The sequence below is a fragment of the Mesocricetus auratus genome, unplaced genomic scaffold, assembly GCF_017639785.1.
Source record: "Mesocricetus auratus isolate SY011 unplaced genomic scaffold, BCM_Maur_2.0 Super-Scaffold_100027, whole genome shotgun sequence".
NCBI lineage: Eukaryota > Metazoa > Chordata > Mammalia > Rodentia > Cricetidae > Mesocricetus > Mesocricetus auratus.
In genome coordinates, this window is record NW_024429208.1 from 14,889,723 (window position 1) to 14,912,392 (window position 22,670).

General features: G+C 38.0%; 1 protein-coding gene across 3 annotated transcripts in view; it reads left to right on the plus strand.

Moving 5' to 3' along the window:
* The window catches only part of Phyhipl (phytanoyl-CoA 2-hydroxylase interacting protein like), a 40,005-nt gene that overhangs the window by 7,277 nt on the left and 10,058 nt on the right, over positions 1-22,670 (plus strand). For 2 of the 3 annotated variants that reach the window (XM_040732053.1, XM_040732054.1), the window contains exons 2-3: positions 20,294-20,490; positions 22,040-22,214. In XM_040732053.1, the coding sequence (XP_040587987.1) occupies positions 20,294-20,490; positions 22,040-22,214 (372 nt within the window). Of the gene's footprint in view, positions 1-17,946; positions 18,089-20,293; positions 20,491-22,039; positions 22,215-22,670 lie in introns of all 3 variants that reach the window. The other variant, XM_040732052.1, reaches the window with a different exon arrangement.

Consider the following 22,670-nt stretch of genomic DNA (forward strand, 5'->3'; position numbering starts at 1 on the left):
TATGTACATCGTGCGAAGATTCATAGGAAGTCAATGTAGAAAGTTAGCCCTGTGTGTGGTTACTCCAAAATGGATGACCCTGTAGGTCCTTGTGTCTGAGTTTAGGAGGAAATGTTTCTCCATGCAGGCATTTTCAGGTGCGCTTACTATTCTACTAATATTTTTTTAACTGTCAGATGTGGGATAAACTCTGAAGACATGTAGATTTATACTAATAAATATTAAGATTATATATATCATACTTTTTATTCTACCAAAGTGAAACGTGTATCACTGTAGAGCTTGGGAGGTAGAGGCTAGAGAGTCAGGAATTCAAGGCCAGCCTGAGGTACATGAGATCTGGTTGTTTTGAACACATTTTAAGTATGTGATTCATAATAATAATTCCAGCAACTATTTTGCTGCAGAATTCTGGAACTTGTCAGAGACCATATAATTGTTTTTGAAAAATATTTTCATATAAAATTTGAGGAACATGTCAATATCCATTACTACAGTCTAAATCCTGACCCAAAAAAGACTATATTTAGTTATAGTAACAATTTCTGAAAGCTTATGGCAGATAGCTTTCAGTGTGGCCAATAATAGCTGAAAAATTAATAATAAACAGACTTCTGACATTTTAAATTAAATTGGCCTTACTATATGCATGTTAAACTTTTAATGGTTCTTGTTCTTTTTAACTAGGAATGCATTTAATTTTATAATTGCCCATACTTCATTTAGGTAATTAAAGGTATAACTATACTCCAGACTTAAAGTAACTTCATTCCTAGTACAATTGTACAGGACACAAAACTCATCCTAATCCCTTAGCCTGTTGAATTTGTTCTGCTGAGAGTAAGGAACAAATAGAGACACATGAGCTGGGCGATGCTGGCGCATGCCTTTAATCCCAGCATTCAGGAGGCAGAAGCAGGCAGATTTCCGTTAGTTCGAGGCCAGCCTGATCAACAAAGCTACTCAGAGAAATCCTGTCTCTGGAAAAAAAAATACAGAGAGACATGAATCAAGACTAAAAAGAACTGAATGCTGCATGCAAATACCCAGAGTAGATTTGAAATTTCACTTGAGCATGTATATTGAATATAAACAATAGGAGATAGAACCCCATCTTTTTAGATGCTGTGCAATAAGCAAAATTTCCTTTTTGATGTTCACTAGAAAACCAGGTACTACAGCTCAATTTGATATGTGTTACTTTTGTCCCAATAATTCAAAATAGCACAAAATAATAACAAAGAAAGCTAAATGATAATGTTTGCTGATCCTTTATTCATCTCTGTCTTAAAAAACGTTTAAATCTCTTGTCAGTGGGTCTGGTTCTCAAAATGTATCCCCGTGGAGAGTCTGTCAGAACACACCTCATTCTCTGAGTTTGTGATTGGCTAGGTATGGGGTGGAGCCCAAGAATTTGTTTTTCTAACAGTTTCCAGGTGAGCTACTCTTAGTAATCTAAGGTCTACACCTGCAGAAATAGTGCTCCAAGAAGTATGACCAAATGATTTCTTAGGCAGAGGATGTTGCCTTGCTCTGAGGAAGTACAAGAGCCAGAGGGATTTATTTTCATCACAGTTTTGGTGATGGAAACCTTAACCAGCATGATGCTGAGTCTGGTAAGTGTTCCCCTGGCTTTATCACCTCATGGAACAAGGCATTATGACAGATCCAGTGTGGGGGTGGGAGTGGGGGCAGGTGCAGGGGAGAGAGAAATCACATAGCAAGCCACAAGACAGGAAGCTATGAAAAAAGCAGGGAGGTCTTTATATTAACCCTCTTATATGGGCAAACTAGGTCTCAGAACTACTTTAATATTTGCTGGGACAGTGACCTCAGTGACCTAAAGACCTCTCTTAAAAGGTCCAACCATCTTTTTACATTTCGTTTGTTTTTTTTTTATTTGCCATGGTCCAGCCTGTATCAGTCCTATATTGCAGGGGCTATCTATTCCAGACTGATGTCTTTGGGGCTGCAATCAGAATCAACCGAGCAGCCTCGGGTCTGACCCTGAGTTGGGGAGTGTGGATGAGACATCTGGTCATCTTAGTCAATACTGGAGACCATGGTTTATTTCAGCATCATCTTAAATAACTTTCCAAAAGCAGGGATACTGGAAGAAGACATCTATTATCATGTATAATGGGAAACATTTCCTTTAATCCTAGAGATACTCCTAAACTGCATGTCCTCAAGCCCTCAGACACTCCATATGTCTCACCAGCCCTCAGGGTGGGTATGGATTCACCCAGGGCCTAGGTCTTTTGTTACACAAACTAGGAACCATTCTCCACCACTGCCAGGCCATAACCAGCCAACATCTAAAAGACAATAGGAGTTCTGAGCTCCTAGAATTCTGTGGTTAAATTGAGGCATATTTCTAAAATATTCCATTCAGCCCCCGACATTTATTTATTAAGGTGTGTGGGTATATGTAATAGTGCTTGTGTGAAGGTCTGAGGATAGCTTGTGAGAATTGGTTCCCTCCTTCCTGTCATGTGGACCCAAAGGATTGGACTCAGGTCATCAGCTTTGGTGGCAAGTGAATTTACCTGCCTAGCAATCTGATTGGTCCCACTATCATTTACTATTGCTGCACTGGGATCACACTCCCGACACAGGAACTCTTAGGGAACAAAGTACATCCAGACCTTTAGAGGAAGGTCGGTACCCCCCACTCCCCACCCCCACCCCTGCTCACATGATATAAATCAACATTCAAGTCTGTGAGCTTTGTGATTATACTGAAAGGGTGATCTATGAAACAGGAGTTGATGATGGCTAAATGTGCTAGATTGGGAGTTGGATATCTTGACACAAGTAAATAAGATCAGAATGGTTTAGTGAAAGCAGTCTGAAAGAATAAGCTTGGTAATAAGTGATCAAAGTCATTTCTGGCCAATTGGATTTGAAATGCCTCACACACACACACACACACACACACACACACACACGCACACGCACACGCACACGCACACGCACACACACACACACCCTACCTGGAAGGAAGGCTGTTAGAAATAACTAATTTTCATAGGAAAATTTGGTGGTCTTTTCCAAGCTGCTTAGTTTCCCTTCTGTCTCCTTTCCTAGTGTTCCTTTCTGCCTTTTAGTCAGTGTTGATAACTCAAAGCAGTGATGGGATCAGGAGCCTAGTTGGTTGGTTGGTTTGTCATCTATAAGCTTTTGATATAGTTTTCTAAAGGTATTGCTGTAGAGCAGTTACTGTAGAAAAATGACCCAAGCTCTATAATGCAGATGTTTCCTTACTTTTAAATGGTAAGGTTTTCATGTTTACTATGGAAGACACTAGATACTTTTTCCTCTCTGAGCAATATAGTCTGCTTTGAAGAAAATATTAATTCAAAAAACAAATGAAATGTTTGGATTCAGATTCACAGAAAACTAATGGCACTGGAGGCTAAAGAGAAATTAAAATATTTAAGTTTGTATTTGAACACATATTTCTACCATGTCCTTTTGACCTTGAGCTCTCAATTTTAATGTTCAATGTAGTATTTGTTTAGTGCCAGTGTCAACAAGATATATAGTCTTTCTGCACTTAGATCTTGTTCTTACAGATTATTTTTAAATAAATCTTTGAGTTTATTTAACAAACATCTTTTTTTAACAGACATCTTTTTTGTATAGAATTTTGTATATCATATGGTTGAGCATTTGGACCTATTGTTATATATTGTATTTGGTGTGCAACTTAACCTTTCCTGAATTTAATACTTTAATAGACCTTTCAAAGTTATTTTTAAATGAGTAACCAAAAAAGGAAGTTCAATTGACCAGAAACCATTGATTTTAGAAATTAATATTTAAACCTCTTGCTTTCTAAAAGCTTTCCTCATGAAATTCTAATGATACAATTTACAACAATAAAATTTGAACTATAAATAATGATAAATCAACAGGTATAGGGCAGCCAATTCTAGTAGACCTTGCTTTGTACTGTGTCGTAGATGTGTGTGTTTCACCTCTCCACACACCCTTCACAGCTTCACAGACACCTCTAAGGGTTTCATCTGGACCCGCCGGCCAGTGAACTTTCCCTGTGACATCTCCTTCGTGGACTGAAGACTTTCTGCCAGACTTTTTTCCCTGTGATTTAATGCTTTCCTGTCTTAATTTTCTGACATGTGAAGACCACTTTAGACTCATTTTCATGTAATATTTTATGGTGATATTAAACATGTTTCTTGGTATATGTTTATAATACTATTTACACAGATAATTTGTGTCTTTGCTTTCACTGTACTTTAAAATCAGAAATCTGAAACATAAACTTATAAAATACATTAATCATGGAATGGTTATTTTCCTTAAAATTAAGTTCTCAGTAAACTAGAAGAATTTCTCATAAATGCAAAATGGCAATGAAATGTAATGCCTATTACTAGTTACTCATTCTCTAGTATTAAAAAAAGAAACTCCATGTGATTTGGCCCCTGCCTCCTATTCCACCCTTATTTCTTACCATTCTTAACTGTTTCTAACCAATATTTTTTTTTGATTTCCTTTAATAGTCCAACATGATCTTTGGGAATATTTATTTTAAAAAAACCCGCTTACTTAAAAGATAGTTTTGAAGCTAGCCAAGTTATACATACTTATAATCTCAAATCTCATGAGGTTTAGGTGAGAGGAGCCCCAAGTTAAAGTCATCCTGAGCTAACCAGCAAGCTCCAGGCCAGCCCAAACTACATAGTGAGATCCTGTCTACCTATGAATAAATGAATAGATGGCTGAGTTTTGCGGTATAAAACCAATTGGGATATGAGAAGGAATAGATTTTTTGAAAAGAGCACTGGAAGTAAAGCATTGTGAGATACAGAACACAGCGTTCATGTAGGAAGAGATTGAGGGTCTAGAAAGGTAATAAGAGATCAGTAACCTGAATTAGTTGTTGAAGTGTCAATTTTATGGCTGTTGCAGCTCAGTAGATATTAGAGCCATTTGCTAAAAACAGGATACTGGGTTTGGGAATAATCTGAAGAAGAAGAATTAAAGCCATGCTTCAGATTATTTTAGGTTTGAGGTGTCTTTGAAGCACAGCATGACACGTAGCAAGTGGCAGTCACATTGCATTTTTGTCCTTGCTGAAGGCTTATTGTGGTTTCTGAAGTGTAGCATTTTTCAGGAAACAGTTTTCAGCAGAACCCTGCGAACTACTAACTTTTGGTGTGTGAAGTGATAACTGTTTGTAATCTAACAAAGTTTGCCCGAGGATCGGAATGGAGAGCTAAGCTACTAGTTAACCACACAGCTAAAGAGCTAAGCCACTAGGTAGCCACACACACGCACACCAAGCCACTAATTAGCCACACACCGAAGTCACTAGTTAGCTATAGAGCACAGGCAGTTGTGGCCATACCTTTGCTCAGAGGCAGATGAAGCTCTGTGAGTTCAAGACCACCCTGGGCTACATGAAAGTGAATATGCCTTAAAAGAGAAACAGAGCTCATGCCTTTAATCCCAGCACTAGAAACCCTGTAAGTCAGGAGCCTCAGTGCAGTCTCAAGGCAGTCTGGGGTTTGGTGGAGAGCATTGCAGTCTGCAGTCACTCTGAGGACACACTAGCCCCCCTTTGGATTTAATCTTGGTAGAGGTAAGAGCTCTTTAGCTGCTTGGCTGCTTTGTTTTTCTGACCTTCAGTTTGAACCTCAGTATCTGTCTCTGGGTTATTATTGGTGCTATAGGTGTGTCAAAGTTCTCAAGCATGGGAAGGAGTAGGTGCCAGGGGAAAAGATCTCATGTATCACTTACCTAATTCTAAAACAATCTGTGCCTGACACCCACTGTGGGGGGGGGGGAAGAGAGAGAGAGAGAGAGAGAGAGAGAGAGAGAGAGAGAGAGAGAGAGAGAGAGAGATTAACAATAGAAGAAGCATTGAGGACATAAGAAAGCAGGGAAAGCTGTATGTATTTTATGCCTCGTGTGATGAAGAAATAGAACAATGTAGAGGGGATTGGACAAGGGGGTAGAGGGTGAGCACTGTGAGGTTTGGTTGTTCAGATTCTTCCCTGAGTCTTCAGAGGTAGTGACCTTCTTTCCTTCTAGACACAGGGAAGATACTTCAGGAATGAGTCTTACAACCCACTTTAAAGAATGTAAGAATTTTTCATGTGGGTAAATTCTTCATGGGTTACTTCAGATTTTCCCCCAGTACAAGTGTACACTAAGTAGCATGTCCCGAGCCTCCGTCAGAGGAGAACTGAGAAGGAGCTATCGCTGCCATTTGACAAGGGAATATTTGTTGCAGTCCTAGAGACTGAAACTAAATTTAACTGATCTTAAGGGTTAGTAAGGATTAAAGAAACAGAACTAGTGTATGGCCAGTGTCCTGAGTAGTCTGGTTACAAAGGGAAGCAAATACATTATCTGAAAAGATATATAGCAGTGAGGGTAAAATGTGTGTACACATATGTATGTTACCAGACTGATACACAGTGTAAAAACATGAGCCACAGTAGACACTGGCTTTACATTAATCTCTAATTTCCTTGTACTGTGAGCAGCCAACAATTGCACCTGTCTGTTGAATATGTAAGTCCCAGCCTTCTGTCTGCTGAAAGGTTTGATTTTTTTAAAACTAATTCAGGGGTGAGACTCTAACTTACATTTTATATATCTTATATTCATATATTTACAGTTACAGTTTAGATATTATGTTAATAAAAAGTAGATTTTGATAGCTAATTGTAACTGTCAACTTGCCTGCATTTAGAATCACTTATGAGACAGATTTCTAGACTTGTTTGTGAGGACTTTTCTGAGGCTTAACTGAGGAGGGAGGGTTAGTGCTAAATGTAGGTGCTCTCCCCAGGTCTGAGAACTGGGACTGAACAGGAGGGGGAGGAAAGAACGTGGGGAGACCCTGAACTCAACACACTTTGCTTCCTGACTGGAGGTGGGCACAGTGTGGCTGACACCTCATGTTCCTGCTGCTCACCTTTTCCCAGCATGATGGACTACATCTCCTCAGAGAGTGAGGGAAAAAGAAGCACCCATCCTTCCTCTCTTAGTTGCTTATGAGGTGTTTGGTCACAGTGAATAGAAAAGCAATACGTAAATTTTCTCAGGAAGAACTTTTGCCTTTTCATAAGCTCTAGTTGGCAGGACTGTGTTTTACAAAAACACACTATCGTCTGTGTTTGTTTTGTAACTGAGACACCTTTAAATATCAAGTATGAAGGGAATTTGAAATGATGGTAGGATAAAATAGCTGTTGTTGTTATTCAGGAAAGTAGATGACATTGAGCATATCAACTCCATGACAGTTTTCTGAGCAAGCCTCATTTTTAAAATAAAACACACCAGAGTGCAGTATTGTCTTGTTTACACGCTTGCATGGTGAACACTGGAAAAATATAAAACAGCTAATTTATCAATAACAGCACTTAAAGTGTTTTAAGATGCAAGTTTAAAGGCAGAAAGATGTACATCTTTATTTTCTCTGTAGTAGACAGTTATGGTTTTTACATCAAGAAGCGCCTTCCCTTGGAGTATCTCAGATATTTCTGTGCATTCTGAACTCTGGTTAGTATGCTGCTAGTGTACATTGCGTTTGAAAACATTTTATATACAATTATCTCACAATGAACAGGTAAATATGGAGAACTACTATTCAAAGTGTAGTACATAGTGAGTCATTCAATTGAAAATATTAATAAGTAAACCCACAAGGATTCATAAACAGAAAGTAAGAAAGAATAAATGTGAGTCGGGTTTTCCTGGATGGATCTAATAACATGTCTGTCACACCTGTCTCCATTAAGAACTGGGTCTTTTTAAAGATGGTTATCAGAACAAACGCATAGCCCTTTATACCCAGGATCCCAGTATGCTGCCAATGTCAACTTTTGACTAAGAAAACTTACATTCTGTTCAGTCATTGTTACTTTGCAGTTGACAAACCAAAGAAGACAAAGTCCTAACATTGACTTGTGTCTCCTTGAAATAAATCTCATTTGTGCAGGTGCCAGGACTCTGAGTCATGCAAGTCATCAGCTAAGGATTGTCAGTTGACTAGCTGGTCACTGTGTTGGGACTGCATATTTGTATTGTGTCATAAGCCGCAGTGGATCCAGCTTTTATGGTGCCCCAAGTTTATGCAGTTGGGTCCCTTGAGAAAAGCAGCACAACATTTTGAATATAAGAATCAAATGTGCTGGGTGGTGGTGATGCACACCTTTAATCCCAGCACTTAAAGGTGGCAGGCAGGCAGGCAGGCAGAGCTCTGTTAGTTCAAGGCCAGCCTGGTCTAGAGAGTGAGTTTCATGACAGCCAGAGACACATAGAGAAACCCTGTCTCGGAAAAACTACTACAAGCTGAAAGATCACACAATAATTATACAGCTATCGTATCACGAGATAACTCAGGTAAATTAAGCATTCTCTCATGGATAGACCAATACAAAAGCTGTACTTGGCATTATAATCTTGTGAATAAATTAGCTGTTTCTTGCTGTAGATTCTTCCTTTATGTAACAAAATTGGGATTCACTTCCCACAGTTTAGCACTATCTGATCATTTACTGGGAACACATTTCTCCCATGCATTTGGAGTTTACTGATTATACTCCCTAGCTATGTGTAAAACCTGTCCTCCATTAACAGTTCCTAGTTTACTGTTTATATTACTTAGATATGTGAGGCCTGTTTCCCACTATCAGGTCCTTGTTCCCCTCTCCATTGCAATCACAGAGATCTGCCTTCCTGCAATTACCTTTATTGACAGACATTTGGTCAGTGTTTAGGGCCCAGGCAAAAGATTCCCAGATATCCAAGGACATAGAATTACTACACACCAAAGTTGTCTATTCATAGCTGCCTAGATGGATAGAAAACATAAGCATGTCCTTGAGTCTACCTCATTGGCAGATAAGCAATAACCAAAACTAACCCTGCACTACAAGATTCTCAAACTTCTTGTTTTAACTCAGGGTTTAGTTCAGAGATTTACTGCTTCTTCCTGTTTCCCCTGAGAAGATAATGCAAAGGTAATCAGCCCATTTGCTCATCCTCAGGGAAAAGAAAACTTTCCTGAAGGCCTATGTGCCACTGAAGCCAGAAGGTTTTGTTTCTTGTGCAAATTAAATTTAGACCCTCTCTTTGACCTACAGCCCTAAGCAAGTGATGCTAAAAGTTTCTCCTAGCAGTTTTAGTTTATTGCTCTATGTGTAAATCTTATCTGCTTTGCTGATCCTGTGAAAAACAAGCGTCACACTGTGTTGTAAAAAGAATTATTGTTGCAAATGTCTATATACCTGCAGCCCCAAGAACTGGGGGAAACAGACAAAAAACAGAAACAAAGAAAGAGAAGAATAATAATAAAGAGATATGGATAGAAAGATCATGCTGTAAGTAGATTGCTTTTCTCCTGAGATTTTAGTTCCTTCCCTTATTTGTAGTTCCTTTTTTTGAACCCTGAGTGAAAACTTTAAAATCTTGACTTTAAAAGTTTTTTTATTAAAAAAAAGAAAAACATCAAATGCTAGAAAGAAGTATAAATGAGGATCTCTTAAAGTGTAAGCTTCCAGGAAATCCAGCCTCTTCCTGATACAGTGAAAATTCTCCTCCTCAAGTTTAAGATAAGCGATTGAACACAAATAATCTAAGTAATCTCAAATCATAGAACTAGTAGTAACTGATAACTGATCTCAAATCTCTGATTCCAAAACCCACACAACACAGAAGAGTTGGGCAGAGCAGAAGGCTCTGGCCTGTCTGTACATGAGTACTGACAATGCCAGAAGAGTCCCAAGACAAGCTTTCTGATGTCCTGGTAAATCTCAGGCAAGGTTTTCAAGGAGCAGACCTTAAGGTCAGTTGTAAAGAACAGAGAAGAACAACAGCAAAGGGTTGAGGGGGTGGCAAGTTGGGTAAAGTACTTATGGCACAAGGGTAAGAACCAGAGTTTAGATCTCCAATACCCAATGTCATTTTATATGTATCTCAGAGGAAGATACATAAATGTCAGGGAGATGGAAATGTCAGCCTCAGGAGGCAAAGAAAGAGGATCCCTGGAACAAACTCGCTAGTTAGGCTAGCCTAGTCAGCAGGCTCTGGGTTTAAGTTGAGAGTCCCTGCTTCAGAGTGTAAGGTAGTGTAAGACCCCGAATTTATAGAAATAAAATATAAGCTTAAACAGGGAGGGCACCCCACTAGAGAACTTGGGAAGTGAACAAAGGACCCCATCCCAGGAACCAGCCATACCACAGAATGGAATGTATGGTTTAGCAACCTTAATTGCAGAAGGGCTGTAAATCCACAAAAGGCCAATTATGGGCTGCCGACCATCTGTGAAGAACTGACCAGGGCATCAGAGATGGACAAAAAAGACTAGTGGGAAACAAGGAGATAACACTATTTACTTAGGGAGAGATAATTAACTCATGCCAAGGTTTGAGGAATTTACAACATGTAGGTCAGGAAGACATCTACTTCCCTGGGTCGGGAGTTACGTACCCCCTTCCCCCGTCACGAGATAGGGACCCCTCCCAAAAGCTTGTGGTTTTTGTCTTTAAAAGCTGATTGTAACTGAACCTCGGGGCCAATCGGTCTAAAAGCTGACCGAGAGGCCCATCTGCAGATGCCTAATTAAAGCCTCTTGCATGTTGCATCAATTGGCGTGTGGACTCTTGATTCTTGGGGTGACAAATCCAGCTTGGGGACCCCTCCTCAATTCAGGGTACCCCAACAGTAGAAGGTGATGAAGATGCCTGACATGACTTCTGGCCTCCACAAGCATCAGTGTCAGTGTGCCCGCACAAGCATACACAAGTGAACACACACACACATACCATATAAAAAATTTTTTAAATGGAAATTCAAGAAGAATGGAAGGAATTGACAACCTATGCTTTAAAAGATGTAAAATGATTTAGCTATACAGCATTCCAGTGAGAGAACATGTGGTGGATACTCAATGAATTGAACTATTGAAAGGAAATAGTGAGAAAGGAATCCTGAATGCAAGCATATATTTAATCATGAGTTAGTGGGGAATTTTTCCAACAGATAAACATGAAAAGTTCAAGGAAACTTGGGGGCTAGAGAGATAGCTCAGCCGTATGAGCACTGAATGCTCTTTCAGAGGACCAAGGATCAGTTATCACCACCCACTGGCTTGGCTCACAGTCACCAAAACTCCAGTTCCAGAGGACCTGCTGCTCTGTTCTGGCTTCCTTGGCATTCTGTGCATGTGGTGCACAGACATACATGCAGACATTTTTTTGTAAGTTCAAGAAAACTAAGCTTTACAAAATATGGTAACTCTAATGACTCGTTATTTTAGAGCTAGAAGTGACCTTAGACTCTCATGCATACCATTTCTGGTCTATAAATTAAGGACAGTGACTGTTATGTGACTTTCCGAGAATGCAGGTAGTTATAGAGCAGGTAAGGCAAGCCATCAGGGGTGGTTTGATGGGTATGAGCCCACACTTGAATGCCCACGCACTTGATTTGAAAATTTGACCTTTATACCAGTTGTTTGGCATTTAACAAGTAATAAAATGTCTTTCTTTGTACCCCATTTCTTCATTTATTAGAATATAGATGATACTAATACTTGTCATAAACCTCCCTAAGAATTAAAAACAGGGCTGGAGAGATGACTCAGTGGTTAAGAGCACTTGCCGCTCTTTGCGGAGGACCTGAATTCAATTTCTAACACCCACAATGGGTAGCTCATAATTACATATAACTCAACTGGGGGGGGGGGAGATTCCAACACCCTCTTGTGACCTTGGTAGGCACCTGATCGTGTGTGGCATATGCTCACACAGACACACATTTTTTAAATTATGTTAAGGATTTAGAATATTGCCTCACTAGTGTAAGTTCTCCTAAGTTTTTCTGTCACTAAAAGTCTCTGGTCTGAGGCTATATTTAAATATTTATTGTGGTTAACTGAAAGAGAACCTATTTAGACCTTAATTTGCCTAGATAGTGGGAGAGCCTTAGCTAGAGTTACGAGCTGTTTTATTATAAATCATATCTAATTATCCCTTTTATTACAAGTATCTGCTGAACTTCAGAAAAACTGTTAGTTTCATGTTACCATCTGTCAAAGACTGTCCAACTTTACACACTGAATTGTTTTTAATACTTTTGAGTTATGACACAGATTGAAAAATTTTGCTTTGTCTTGAAACACTTTTAATACTATGTTCTTTTGTCATTTGCATTTTCACTTTTATAAGGAAAGGTAAGAAGTCAGTTCATTTTATGCTTTCTTGGTCTTGTACCTATATGCATGTATTTTCAGTTATCTAACTTAAGGTTAGGTAGTAAAGAAGTCTCCTTTCTTCCTTTTTTTTCCAATTTGGTATGTGTGTACATGTTTTTATTTGTTACATGTTTACTATTCCTCAGTTTAGCTTTAGGGACATTGATCCAAATCTGCTTTATTAGATAATATAACTTAGAGTCTAACACCAGATACAGCTATTAGAAATGAGTTTATGAGTAAGAATGTGAAGTATTTATCTTCTGCACTTTGTATGCTAGTGAAGCCAGAAATTTGTGTTTTTCTTTTGTAAACTGGAAAATCCAGTGTGCATGTGAAGGGTCAGCCCTGCAGGATAAAAAGGTTTTCTTGGTTTTTCATAAAATCTTAACCCTCTGAACTAAGGAGCACATTATGTGAACTGCATCCAACCTCTTTTCACTTCTCATTCTTGGGCTTCTAAGTTTGATGATAATCATGTTTCCCTGCTTTTATCTCATAGTTTGCCATCCAAAAAGGAGAGAAAGTTTTTACTAAAATATAGGTGTCAGAGTATTCTCTGCTGAACTGTTTATTAAGACTGTGACAGCTGCCTTTCCATGTCCTCCATTGTTAGTCCTATCCCTACAGGAATAATGGCTATGACCCAGTGTTGTGTTTTTATGGTTTATGATTTTAAAAAGGAAAATTGAGATTAAATATTATTTGGATCATAACTACTGTGTACATCCTTCTAAAAAATATTACTTACTTGGATGTAAAACTATTATTAGAAATGCAGATAATTATAGGCACTGAAAGCCTAGATACTAAGGGAACTGTTTGATGAAGAGCAGCTTAAATGTTAGGTGTACAGAAAAGAACAATAGTGTGACATACCATATACAAATAAAGTTTGAGACTTCCCTTTTGTAAATGTAGCAAACAGCACAGCACACTCTGAGCTTAAATGAAACCTTAGGGAGAGCACTCGGAGATAGGATTCCTGCAATAGGATTCTGTTGGCATAAAATAAATAGACTCTGGGGGGAGTCTATTTAAGAGAGAATTGTGAAATTAAATTTAGAGATTATTCACACCAATATTACATCAAAACTAAGAAATTGAAGTTCCTTTTAGCACATGGATTTTATTAAAAAGTACTGGGATATATATATATATATATATATATATATATATATACACAAACAAATTCCAACAAAATGGGATTTCAAAAGAATTAAATCATTAAAGATTACTAGGAGTATTGACAGTCTGCAGTGTGTTAGCAAAGTTATATATTTATTAGACCAAAGGGGGAGTAAAGTTTTAATCATTTCCTTTTACATAAGTGTAAGTTGGATCAGCTAACATTGACTGTCTAATACAAACCAGAAGTTATGTTTTTTTCATATGTAGGTTATTACCTCATTTTATGCTGGCTGACCTATGAAGAAAGAGAACTTAAAGGATTAGAAGATACTTGCTCAAGGTCACACATCCTCTGTCTAGCAAGTCACACATCTCTGTCTGTCTTAGTAGTAGGCATATACTTAACCATCTTGTAATAAATAGTTGGGCACTTCTGCAAGTACAGTACAGCTGTCTGCATAGAAAAACAGTTTAGACATTAGCATAATGTAAATATGTAATCTGTGATAACTGCTTAATAGTAGCAAAATAAATACCTACTTGAAAATGAAATTTTAAAGTTCATATTGTCTTTTGCCTTGAGTACGAGGCCTGCCCAGGTGTTCTTTTTTTTTTTTTTTTTTTTTACGAGGCAGGGTTTCTCTGTATTGTTTTGGAGGCTGTCAGTCCAGCCCAGCCTCGAACTCACAGAGATCCACCTGCCTCTGCCTCCCGAGTGCTGGGATTAAAGGTGTGCGCCACCACCACCCAGTCTACCCAGGTGTTCTTAGCACCTATACCTGAACTTTGTCCTATTTCACAGCTGCTTTCCTCATATGTCCTAGAGTTCATGCTCTCTTATGAAATGACATATCCTCTTTGATGCTGCATACTTTTTAAAGGTAAAAGCAGATTAAAGAAGAAGAAAAAATATATATAAGTATATTCTGGCAAGGTAGAAATTATACAACTAAAACAGGAAAGCGAAAGTGCAAATCAAGCTCATTGATTGTTACAGAGACAGTTGCCATAGCAACAGTTGCCATTCTTAGTGGAAATGCCTCATGATAACAGGTAAAGAAAAATAGAGATAAAGGACATTTGAAAACAATCACAGTGGTAACCATGAGTAAAAAGTATAGTATCCCCTAAATATTAAAAGAAACGTAAAGCAAGCAAAGGGGTATACAGGAAGAAGCAGAAACAGGAGAAAATACAAAACAGTAAGACAGATTTGTGGATAAGCTAATAAACTGTGAATACTTAATATGCTTAATTCACCTACTGTGAACTCAAAAGTCACTTCTGGCCCTAAAAGCACAGAATAGAAATACTTAAAATAGTCATTTAGCAGTCTAAAACTAAATGGCAGAGAAAAGATACACAGAAAGATAAGAAATAAGAAAGTAGGTGCTGCTTTCCTGTCAATCAGATAATGATTCCAGCCATAAGGGCAAAGGACAGTTTTAAATGTTAAAAGTCACCATTCATAACAAATGAAGAGAGTAGTACTTCCTAAACTATATAACCCAAACATTCACATTTAAAAGCAGTAGCACCTAATAATTCAGGAACACTATTAGAGAAATACTCTGTTACTAATAAAGGATTTAAGATAACCACTTTTCGCACAAGATAACTAGTCGATAAAAGTGAAGAAAGCATGCCAACAATGTGACTTAGAATTCAGGAATGCCCTCAGCCCGCTTGTCTGTGCCTGCAGCCACCCTTGCACCTTCATACCCTGCTGGTAGAGGATGACCCCTTGGACGGCAGTCTCAGAAATAGTGCCAACTAAGACATTACACACACACTGGTCACATGCAGCAAATAGAAGTAGAAACTAAGATTGAAAAATATACTTTCACCTTTGGGAGAAAACAGCAACTTCTGTTAGTCATGCATGCATGGGTATAAGAGGAAGAAAAAAATATAGAATTTTTTGTGGAAATATAGTGAAAACACTGTAAACCAGAATGCACAGGATATACTTAAAGTACTGACCAAGGAAAGATAATAGGTATAAATATTTTAAAAATTTAAGAGTAAAACAGTGTTTGGCTGTGAGTCTCTGCATCTGTCTATCCATTACTGGATGAAAGCTCTCTATTTACAATTGGGGTAGTCCTCAATCTGATCACAGGAGATGACTAGATCCACTATTGCTAGGAGTCTTAACTGGAGTCATCCTTGTAGATTAGTGGGAGTATAGTTTTCCCCACCAGCCGCTTGGGCCCTGCCGTGTTGTCTGTACCCCCAAATAACTCACAGGACACTGTATTAATTATGAAGCTGTTGGCCGTTTGCTTGGTTTCTTACTGGCTATCTCTGACTTAAGTATTTACCTCATAATTGTTAATCTAAGTATTTCTCTTACCAGAGAAAGAGTCTGGACTTCTTACCCCTATGGCAGCTACATCGTGGCTCTCTGTGTTTCTCCTTCCCAGAATCCTCCTCAACTCCTAGTCCCACCTATCTTGCTTCCCTATTGGCCAAACATGCTTTATTCAACAACCAATAAGAGACAGATTTCAGAATGACATCTCCCATCACTACCTGATGCCAAAATGCTCCCTCCTCCCAGTCATCTCTTTCAGCACCCCCCAATGCAATTCCTCAAGTTCATATCCCCACTTACCCCAAGTCTACCCAGGAGATATCTTCTATTTCCCCTTCCTAGGAAGATCCATGTATCATCATCCCCTCCCCGCCCTCCACTTGGACCCTCATTGTTACCTAGTCTTTCTGAGTCTATGGATTGTAGCACAATTATCCTTTACATTGTAGCTAATATGAGTGATTACATACTATGTTTGTCCTTCTGGGCCTGAATTATCCCACTCAGAATGTTTTTCTTCTAGTTCCATCCATTTGCCTTCAAATTTCATGATTTCATTTGTTTCTAACAGCTTAGGAATAGACCATTGGGTAAATGTACCACATTTTCATTATTGATTCTTTGGTTGAGGGGCATCTAGGTTGTTTCCAGGTTCTGGCTATTCAAAATAAGGCTGCTATGAACATAGTTGTGCAAGTGTCCTTGTGGTATGATTGAGCATCCTTTGGGTATGTACCCAAGAGTGGTATGGTTAGATCTTGAGGTAGATTGAGTCCCAATTTTCTGAGAAATTAACATACTGATTTCCAAACTTTAGGCCAAGCTCAGGGAATCCTGCTGAATAGAGGGAGGGAAGATTGTAGGAGCCAAAGGGTTTAAGGACATCACAAGAAAACCTACAGAAACAACTAATCTGGCTCATAGGAACTCACAGAGTCTGAACTAACAACCAGGGAGCCTGCATAGAACATATCCTGGGCCCTATACATACATACATACATACATACATACATACATACATACATACAAGAGTATTGCTTTTTGTTAGTCACTTAGAACTATATTGTGTATTTAACATAAAGCAATGGAAAACTATGTTTTAATCATTTTAAGGAAATGTAAATTTTGCTACTATACCTTATTTTAATATATTATTAAAATTTCAAGCATACAGAAAAATTGAAGTACATGCCAGCACTGCTTCTCAGTCTAACAAGCACTGATTTAATGTACACAAACCTACCCTGTCTTCTATCTTATTTGGAGCACCAGAAAACTTAAACAGCCCATAAATATATATGTGAGTTACTGCTGATATTTTTCATTTAGAAACTATTTTGAGTTAGCTTAGTTCAGATTTCTGAGTAATTTTTGCAAAGTGGTATTTTGACTATTTAGCTTTGACTAAAGATAAAAACTAGTATAAGTATTGAAATGGTAGTACATCTGTTTCCATTAGTGAAGTGAAATGCAGTTCAGAAACTCCTTATACATATTCTGTGTTGAACAAATAAATACATGACGAATAGTTAAAATTAAAACTAATTTTCTTGCCTGTTGAAATTATGATAGAGGTTATAATGAAGTGTATTGCTGTGTGCTGTTGGGTTAGAATTAGAGTGGGAGTGTAACTACTGATGCTTTCATGCTTAAATACATGAATGTAGGCATTTATTTGTGGACACACATGCATGGATTTGTGGCTTTCCAACCATTCAGAGGCCCTAGAAATAGTAACATTTTAACAGAGCTGATCACACCTACAACTTAGGTTTTACTCTCTGCCATTCTCTACTAAATTGAACTATACTCTTAGAGAAGTGATTGATTTCCATACTTTCACAGAAATAAGCTATAATACCTTGTTGCTAGAAGAAAGTGATAATCCACTTCTGTTGTTCTAACAGAGTTCCTGAAGCTGGGTAATTTGTATAATGGAAATGTATTGCTCACAACGTTATAGGATAAAGTGTGCAGCCAAGGTAGCAGCAGGTTCAATAGCAGTTAGGGCTTCTCTATGGTTTAAGATGGTTCTTTATTGCTGCACCCTTCCAAAGGTATTAATGCTATAACCTCACATGACAAAAAGTGCAAGAAATAACTGTAGTAAAAATACAGGTTCTAAAATTATTTGGTAAGAGTCCACACCCACTCCTGGAGAAACTGTCAATTACTGTGGCTTCTTTAGATAAACAGTCTTCTAGTTCCTCAATAAGTTAGAGTTATCATCTGATCTTCTACTTCTTCCCATTCCTAGACATATACACAGAGAATTCGATGTGTGTGTACACGAATGTTCAGAGCATCAGCATTTGTGATAGGTACAGAGTGGAAGCAGCTCAAGTGCCCATCAACTGCTGAAGATATAAAAGGTGGTCTAGCCGTACAACAGAGCCCTGGTCAGCAGTAAGATAGTGAATAATATAACATAGACTAATCTGGACAGCATTGCTTTGCTTGAGAGGAGGAGATCATGGAGTACTATGTGCGCCTTTTACAGGAAATGTGCAGAACAGATCATCTGTTAAGGCACATAGTAGAGTGGTGGCTGCCTAGTGCCTGAGGGAATGGGGTATAGGTAAGGATGGGTTAATAAGATGTGTGGGGTTTTTTAATGATCTGTGTTGATTGTAGAGATTGATGTACAACTACGTAAGACATTTTAAGCTCACTGAGAAATCATATGTAAATATTCTTAGCATAATCTGCCAATGTTTTTACCCTGTATAAGCTGCTGTTAGGAACTGCTTGTGAAATACTTTTAAAAGCAGCATTCATGTTTGGATAGACAAAATGTATGAAATCATGTATTTAGTCTGTGCTCAGCATTACTGATCAACACAGTAGCAAAAAAAATGTTGGAATCATCTAACATTTAAAATATTATGACTGGATATTCTTCTTTATTTTGTGTATATCAGTGTTCTGCTTGCATGTATGCCTGGTACCATGGAGGCTGGAAGCAGATCCCCTAGAATTGGAGTTCAGATGGTTGTGGAATACAGATTTGTGTGCTGGGCTCTCTGCAAGAGCGGAGTGCATTCTTAACCACTGTGCCATCACTCCAGCCCCCAGAATTACTCTTAGAGTCATGTCTTAACTGAAGAAGGAAAGCTGGTTACAGATGTACACGTGACAGAGCTGAGATTGACTGAGTGATCGGTGGATGGTGGTGCTGTTTGCTAACTGTTCTGTCAGCTTTTATAGGCAAAAAAAATCTCTTTTTCCGTCACTTATTTGAAAATATCATTTTAAAAAGGTAATGTAGTGATTTTTGTCTAGAATTGGGCCTGTGATGGCTTTAAAATTTAGATTCTTGACATAATAAAAGCTTTATTATGTCCATAGGAAAAATTAAAGACCTCCACATTTTAATTCAGGTAACATTTTTCTCACATTTTAATGAAAACAAAGTTTTTCATGAAATATGTTTCAGTTATTCATCACATTTAGGTGAATAAGATGAAAAGCAGAAGCTTTGGCGACAAATACATCTATATTTTCTTTTTATCCTTCAGCCATGTGCTGTACTGCTAGAGAAGTGCTAATAGTTTCTCCAGGTGAATGTGTATAGATGATTCACAGTTTTAATGACATCAGTCAGCATGGCACTCAGCCTTGTTTATTATTTCAGCATTCAAAATTAAATTCATCAAACTATCATAGAAAAATAATTACAACAAAACCTTTGGCAGAGCAAATAGTAGTCTTTAGTTGATGCTGCAACGATAAACGGCACACTTATTGGGAGTATAGGTAGAAATTACTCACAAGAGAAAAACAAGCAACCCAGATGAGCCGAGTATTTTTCTGCAGCCGAACTGGAAGCCGGAAAGAGGGCGAGAGGGTCTGCTGCTCAGTCTTTTATTCCTTCTTCCGTACACATCCCTAGCCATGCCCAAAAGTGGGCCTGGCTAGTGACGTAGTTCACCGCCTATGTCCGATATGTCTTTAGTCACGCCTAAAGTGGGTGTGGTTAAGTGGTGCAGTAAACCACCCTTTTATTACCTCATCTGTATGTGCCTCTAATATGCCACATGGCTAATGGTGGAGTACCAAATTTCACCCTACATTTAGTATTACTTGAACATACAGTAACATTGCCTTTGTACATTTTTCTAAATGATATTTCTAAATCAAAGAGGAGGAGCAAGTTCTGTCACCTTCCATTGCTACCTCAAGCCTTTCCTTCATTTGGCTGGATCACTTCATTTTCAGCACTTCTGTGTAACCATCTGGGTTAAAACACCTGTGTTACTTAGGATAAGCATTGACTGGTCATGGAGGAAATGACCCATTGAGGCTTTTCAGAGAGAACCCAGCCAGGCAAAACTGATGTTTTACAGGCAAGATGGATCATCAATGTGTTTCTATAAATCAGAAATTGGGAAGTGAAAATAGAGTGATCATAGCGTTGAGCCATCTGTTCTTTTAGCTGGTGATATGACCTTATAAAGACCTTTTATTATGTGAATTCATGAGCAAAATGGAATCTCAGATTTAGTACTTAGATAGTTGAATTCAGAAATACATATACCACTAAAGACTTTGAAAACTGGAAAAATCCATCAGAAACTAATCTTCTGTGTGTTGTTTTCTGGCAGGTAACAAATCACAAGACAGTGGCATAGCAGAGATGGAAGAACTCCCTGTCCCACATAACATCAAAATAAGTAACATCACATGTGACTCCTTCAAGATTTCATGGGAGATGGACTCCAAGTCAAAGGACCGCATTACACATTATTTTATTGACTTAAACAAGAAAGAGAACAAGAACTCTAATAAATTTAAACACAAGGTAAACCCCAGTGAACACTTACAGTCATTGCATCTTGAAAACAGTTTAAGTATGAAGACATTTTAAAAGAAAGAATAATTTCAATTACTTAGATATTTGACATTGAGAAGAACCAAAATTATATGTGATTTAAAACATTATTTCTATAATAAAATTTTGAAGAAAATGAAATGCCATGCAAAAGGGCAAATCATGACTCTATGCAAAGATAGCAATCAATAGTAAACTTTAACTCATTAAAGGAAATTGATCCTGTGCTATAAGGATAATTCAAGATATAATCCATTTATAAGTCAGTTATATTAAAATGTATCCAAATGAAGTCAAAACTGGCTTGGAGGGGGCAGTGGAGTTTGGAGGGGACAGGAAGGTTACCCTCCACTCAGAATTCAGTTACTCTGTGTAAACAAGAATGGCTAAAATGTTTACCGGGCTGGAAAATTCCTTCCGTTGAAGCAAAAGGAGAAGAATGTGCCAGAGGCTATAAAGAGTTTTGAAGTGGGGGGTGGTCTTTATTTTATGTAACATTTACCTGCTGGTTTTGCTGTTACTCACCCTTTGTGATACAGCTCTTCTGCCAGATGTGTCTGTTAGGAGTGTTTCTCATAGGCGTTGTTATTTTTACTCATGATGAAAATAGACATAAACCTGGTCTTTTAAAAAGATAGTGCCACTCAGTTTTAACTTGGGAAAATACAACGCATCACCTTATTTTTCTGGAAAAGCCTTTTACATTTACACAAACTATAAGTGAGGGCTTTACATGCTGGAGAAAGAACATGCTATTTATCATTATTATCAAATTCCAGTTCTGATTGTGGGTGTTCTCTGTGCTAGCATTTGACCTCTAGAAGCTTTGATATACTTAACACTCAAAGATGAATACTTCAGGGCTTGACCTCTGCTTCACCCATGGAATACCACAATTTTGGAAATGTAGTGAGTGTTCAACCAGCAGGTTAACTTACCAACTGCTGCTCGAAAAGACCTAAACTTTCTCAGACACATGACACCATACTTTTATGGAAGTTAACTGATCTGTATGTGAAACAAAGTCATCTGTTTTAAAAGCATTCTCTTCTTTACAGTTAAAATCTTTAATAATGAACCTCTCTAGTAAAATTATCAAGTTATAAAAATCAAGCAAATATATTTTTAATTTAGTAGATTTTAAAACAATCTTGGTTCTTTTATGTCTTTTTTAAAAGTCTGTTTTGAAGAAGATAGCATCTACAGGGGAAAACAGTGTGTTATAAGTAATGACAACTAGAATACAAGTCCTTTGCTGTTTCACACTGTAGGATATTAAGCCTGTCTCTTGTTCTTCCTGGGCCTTAATTTCTGCATTTGGAGAATAAACATTTAAATATGGTCATTGTTTGGTGTTCCTAATGGGAGCCCTGCTCTTAGCCAGGAGTTTAGGTTCCTCTCTGTTGTTCATAGTTGATGAAAGTTATCTTTAATAGCCTTCCTGTCTCCCTGTCTCATCCTTCCCTACTCTTTTCTCCCATTTATTCTTTGCTGCCTCATCTTTCTTTTTCCTTCCTAGGATGTTCCAACAAAATTGGTGGCAAAAGCTGTTCCCTTGCCAATGACTGTTCGTGGACACTGGTTTTTGAGCCCAAGGACTGAGTATACAGTAGCAGTGCAGACTGCCTCAAAACAAGTTGATGGTGATTATGTTGTATCTGAATGGAGTGAAATTATAGAATTCTGTACAGCAGGTAAGGGAGCTGTGGTTTATATTGATTAATGTTCTTGGAAAGCTAATCATCAACATACTTTTTGTTCCTACAACACGAAAATCATTGCAATGGAAGTGTGGTGCTGTTGGTAGCATTGCCTAATAGGTTCATGGTATCATATAGGTTGGAGGGAGCTGAGTTCTAAGACAGACAATTTGAGTGATGGAATCAGACTGTCTTTTTGCTCCATGTATTGCTCTTTTCAAAGTGAAAGCTCTGCAAATAAAATCTGATGCAATTTCTGAGTAAACATTCTTGGAGCTTCATCCTGTAAAAAGAGTGTTCGTGTTTATTTTTCTTTTACTGTGTTCATTTTCATAGATAGTGAAGGGAAGAAACCAGAAACAGCACTTAGGTTAGACGTAGACCTTGGTAACTGCCCAGAAGAAATGTTTTTACCTCAGGATGGGAAGAGCTTGAAAAAGCTACCTACAA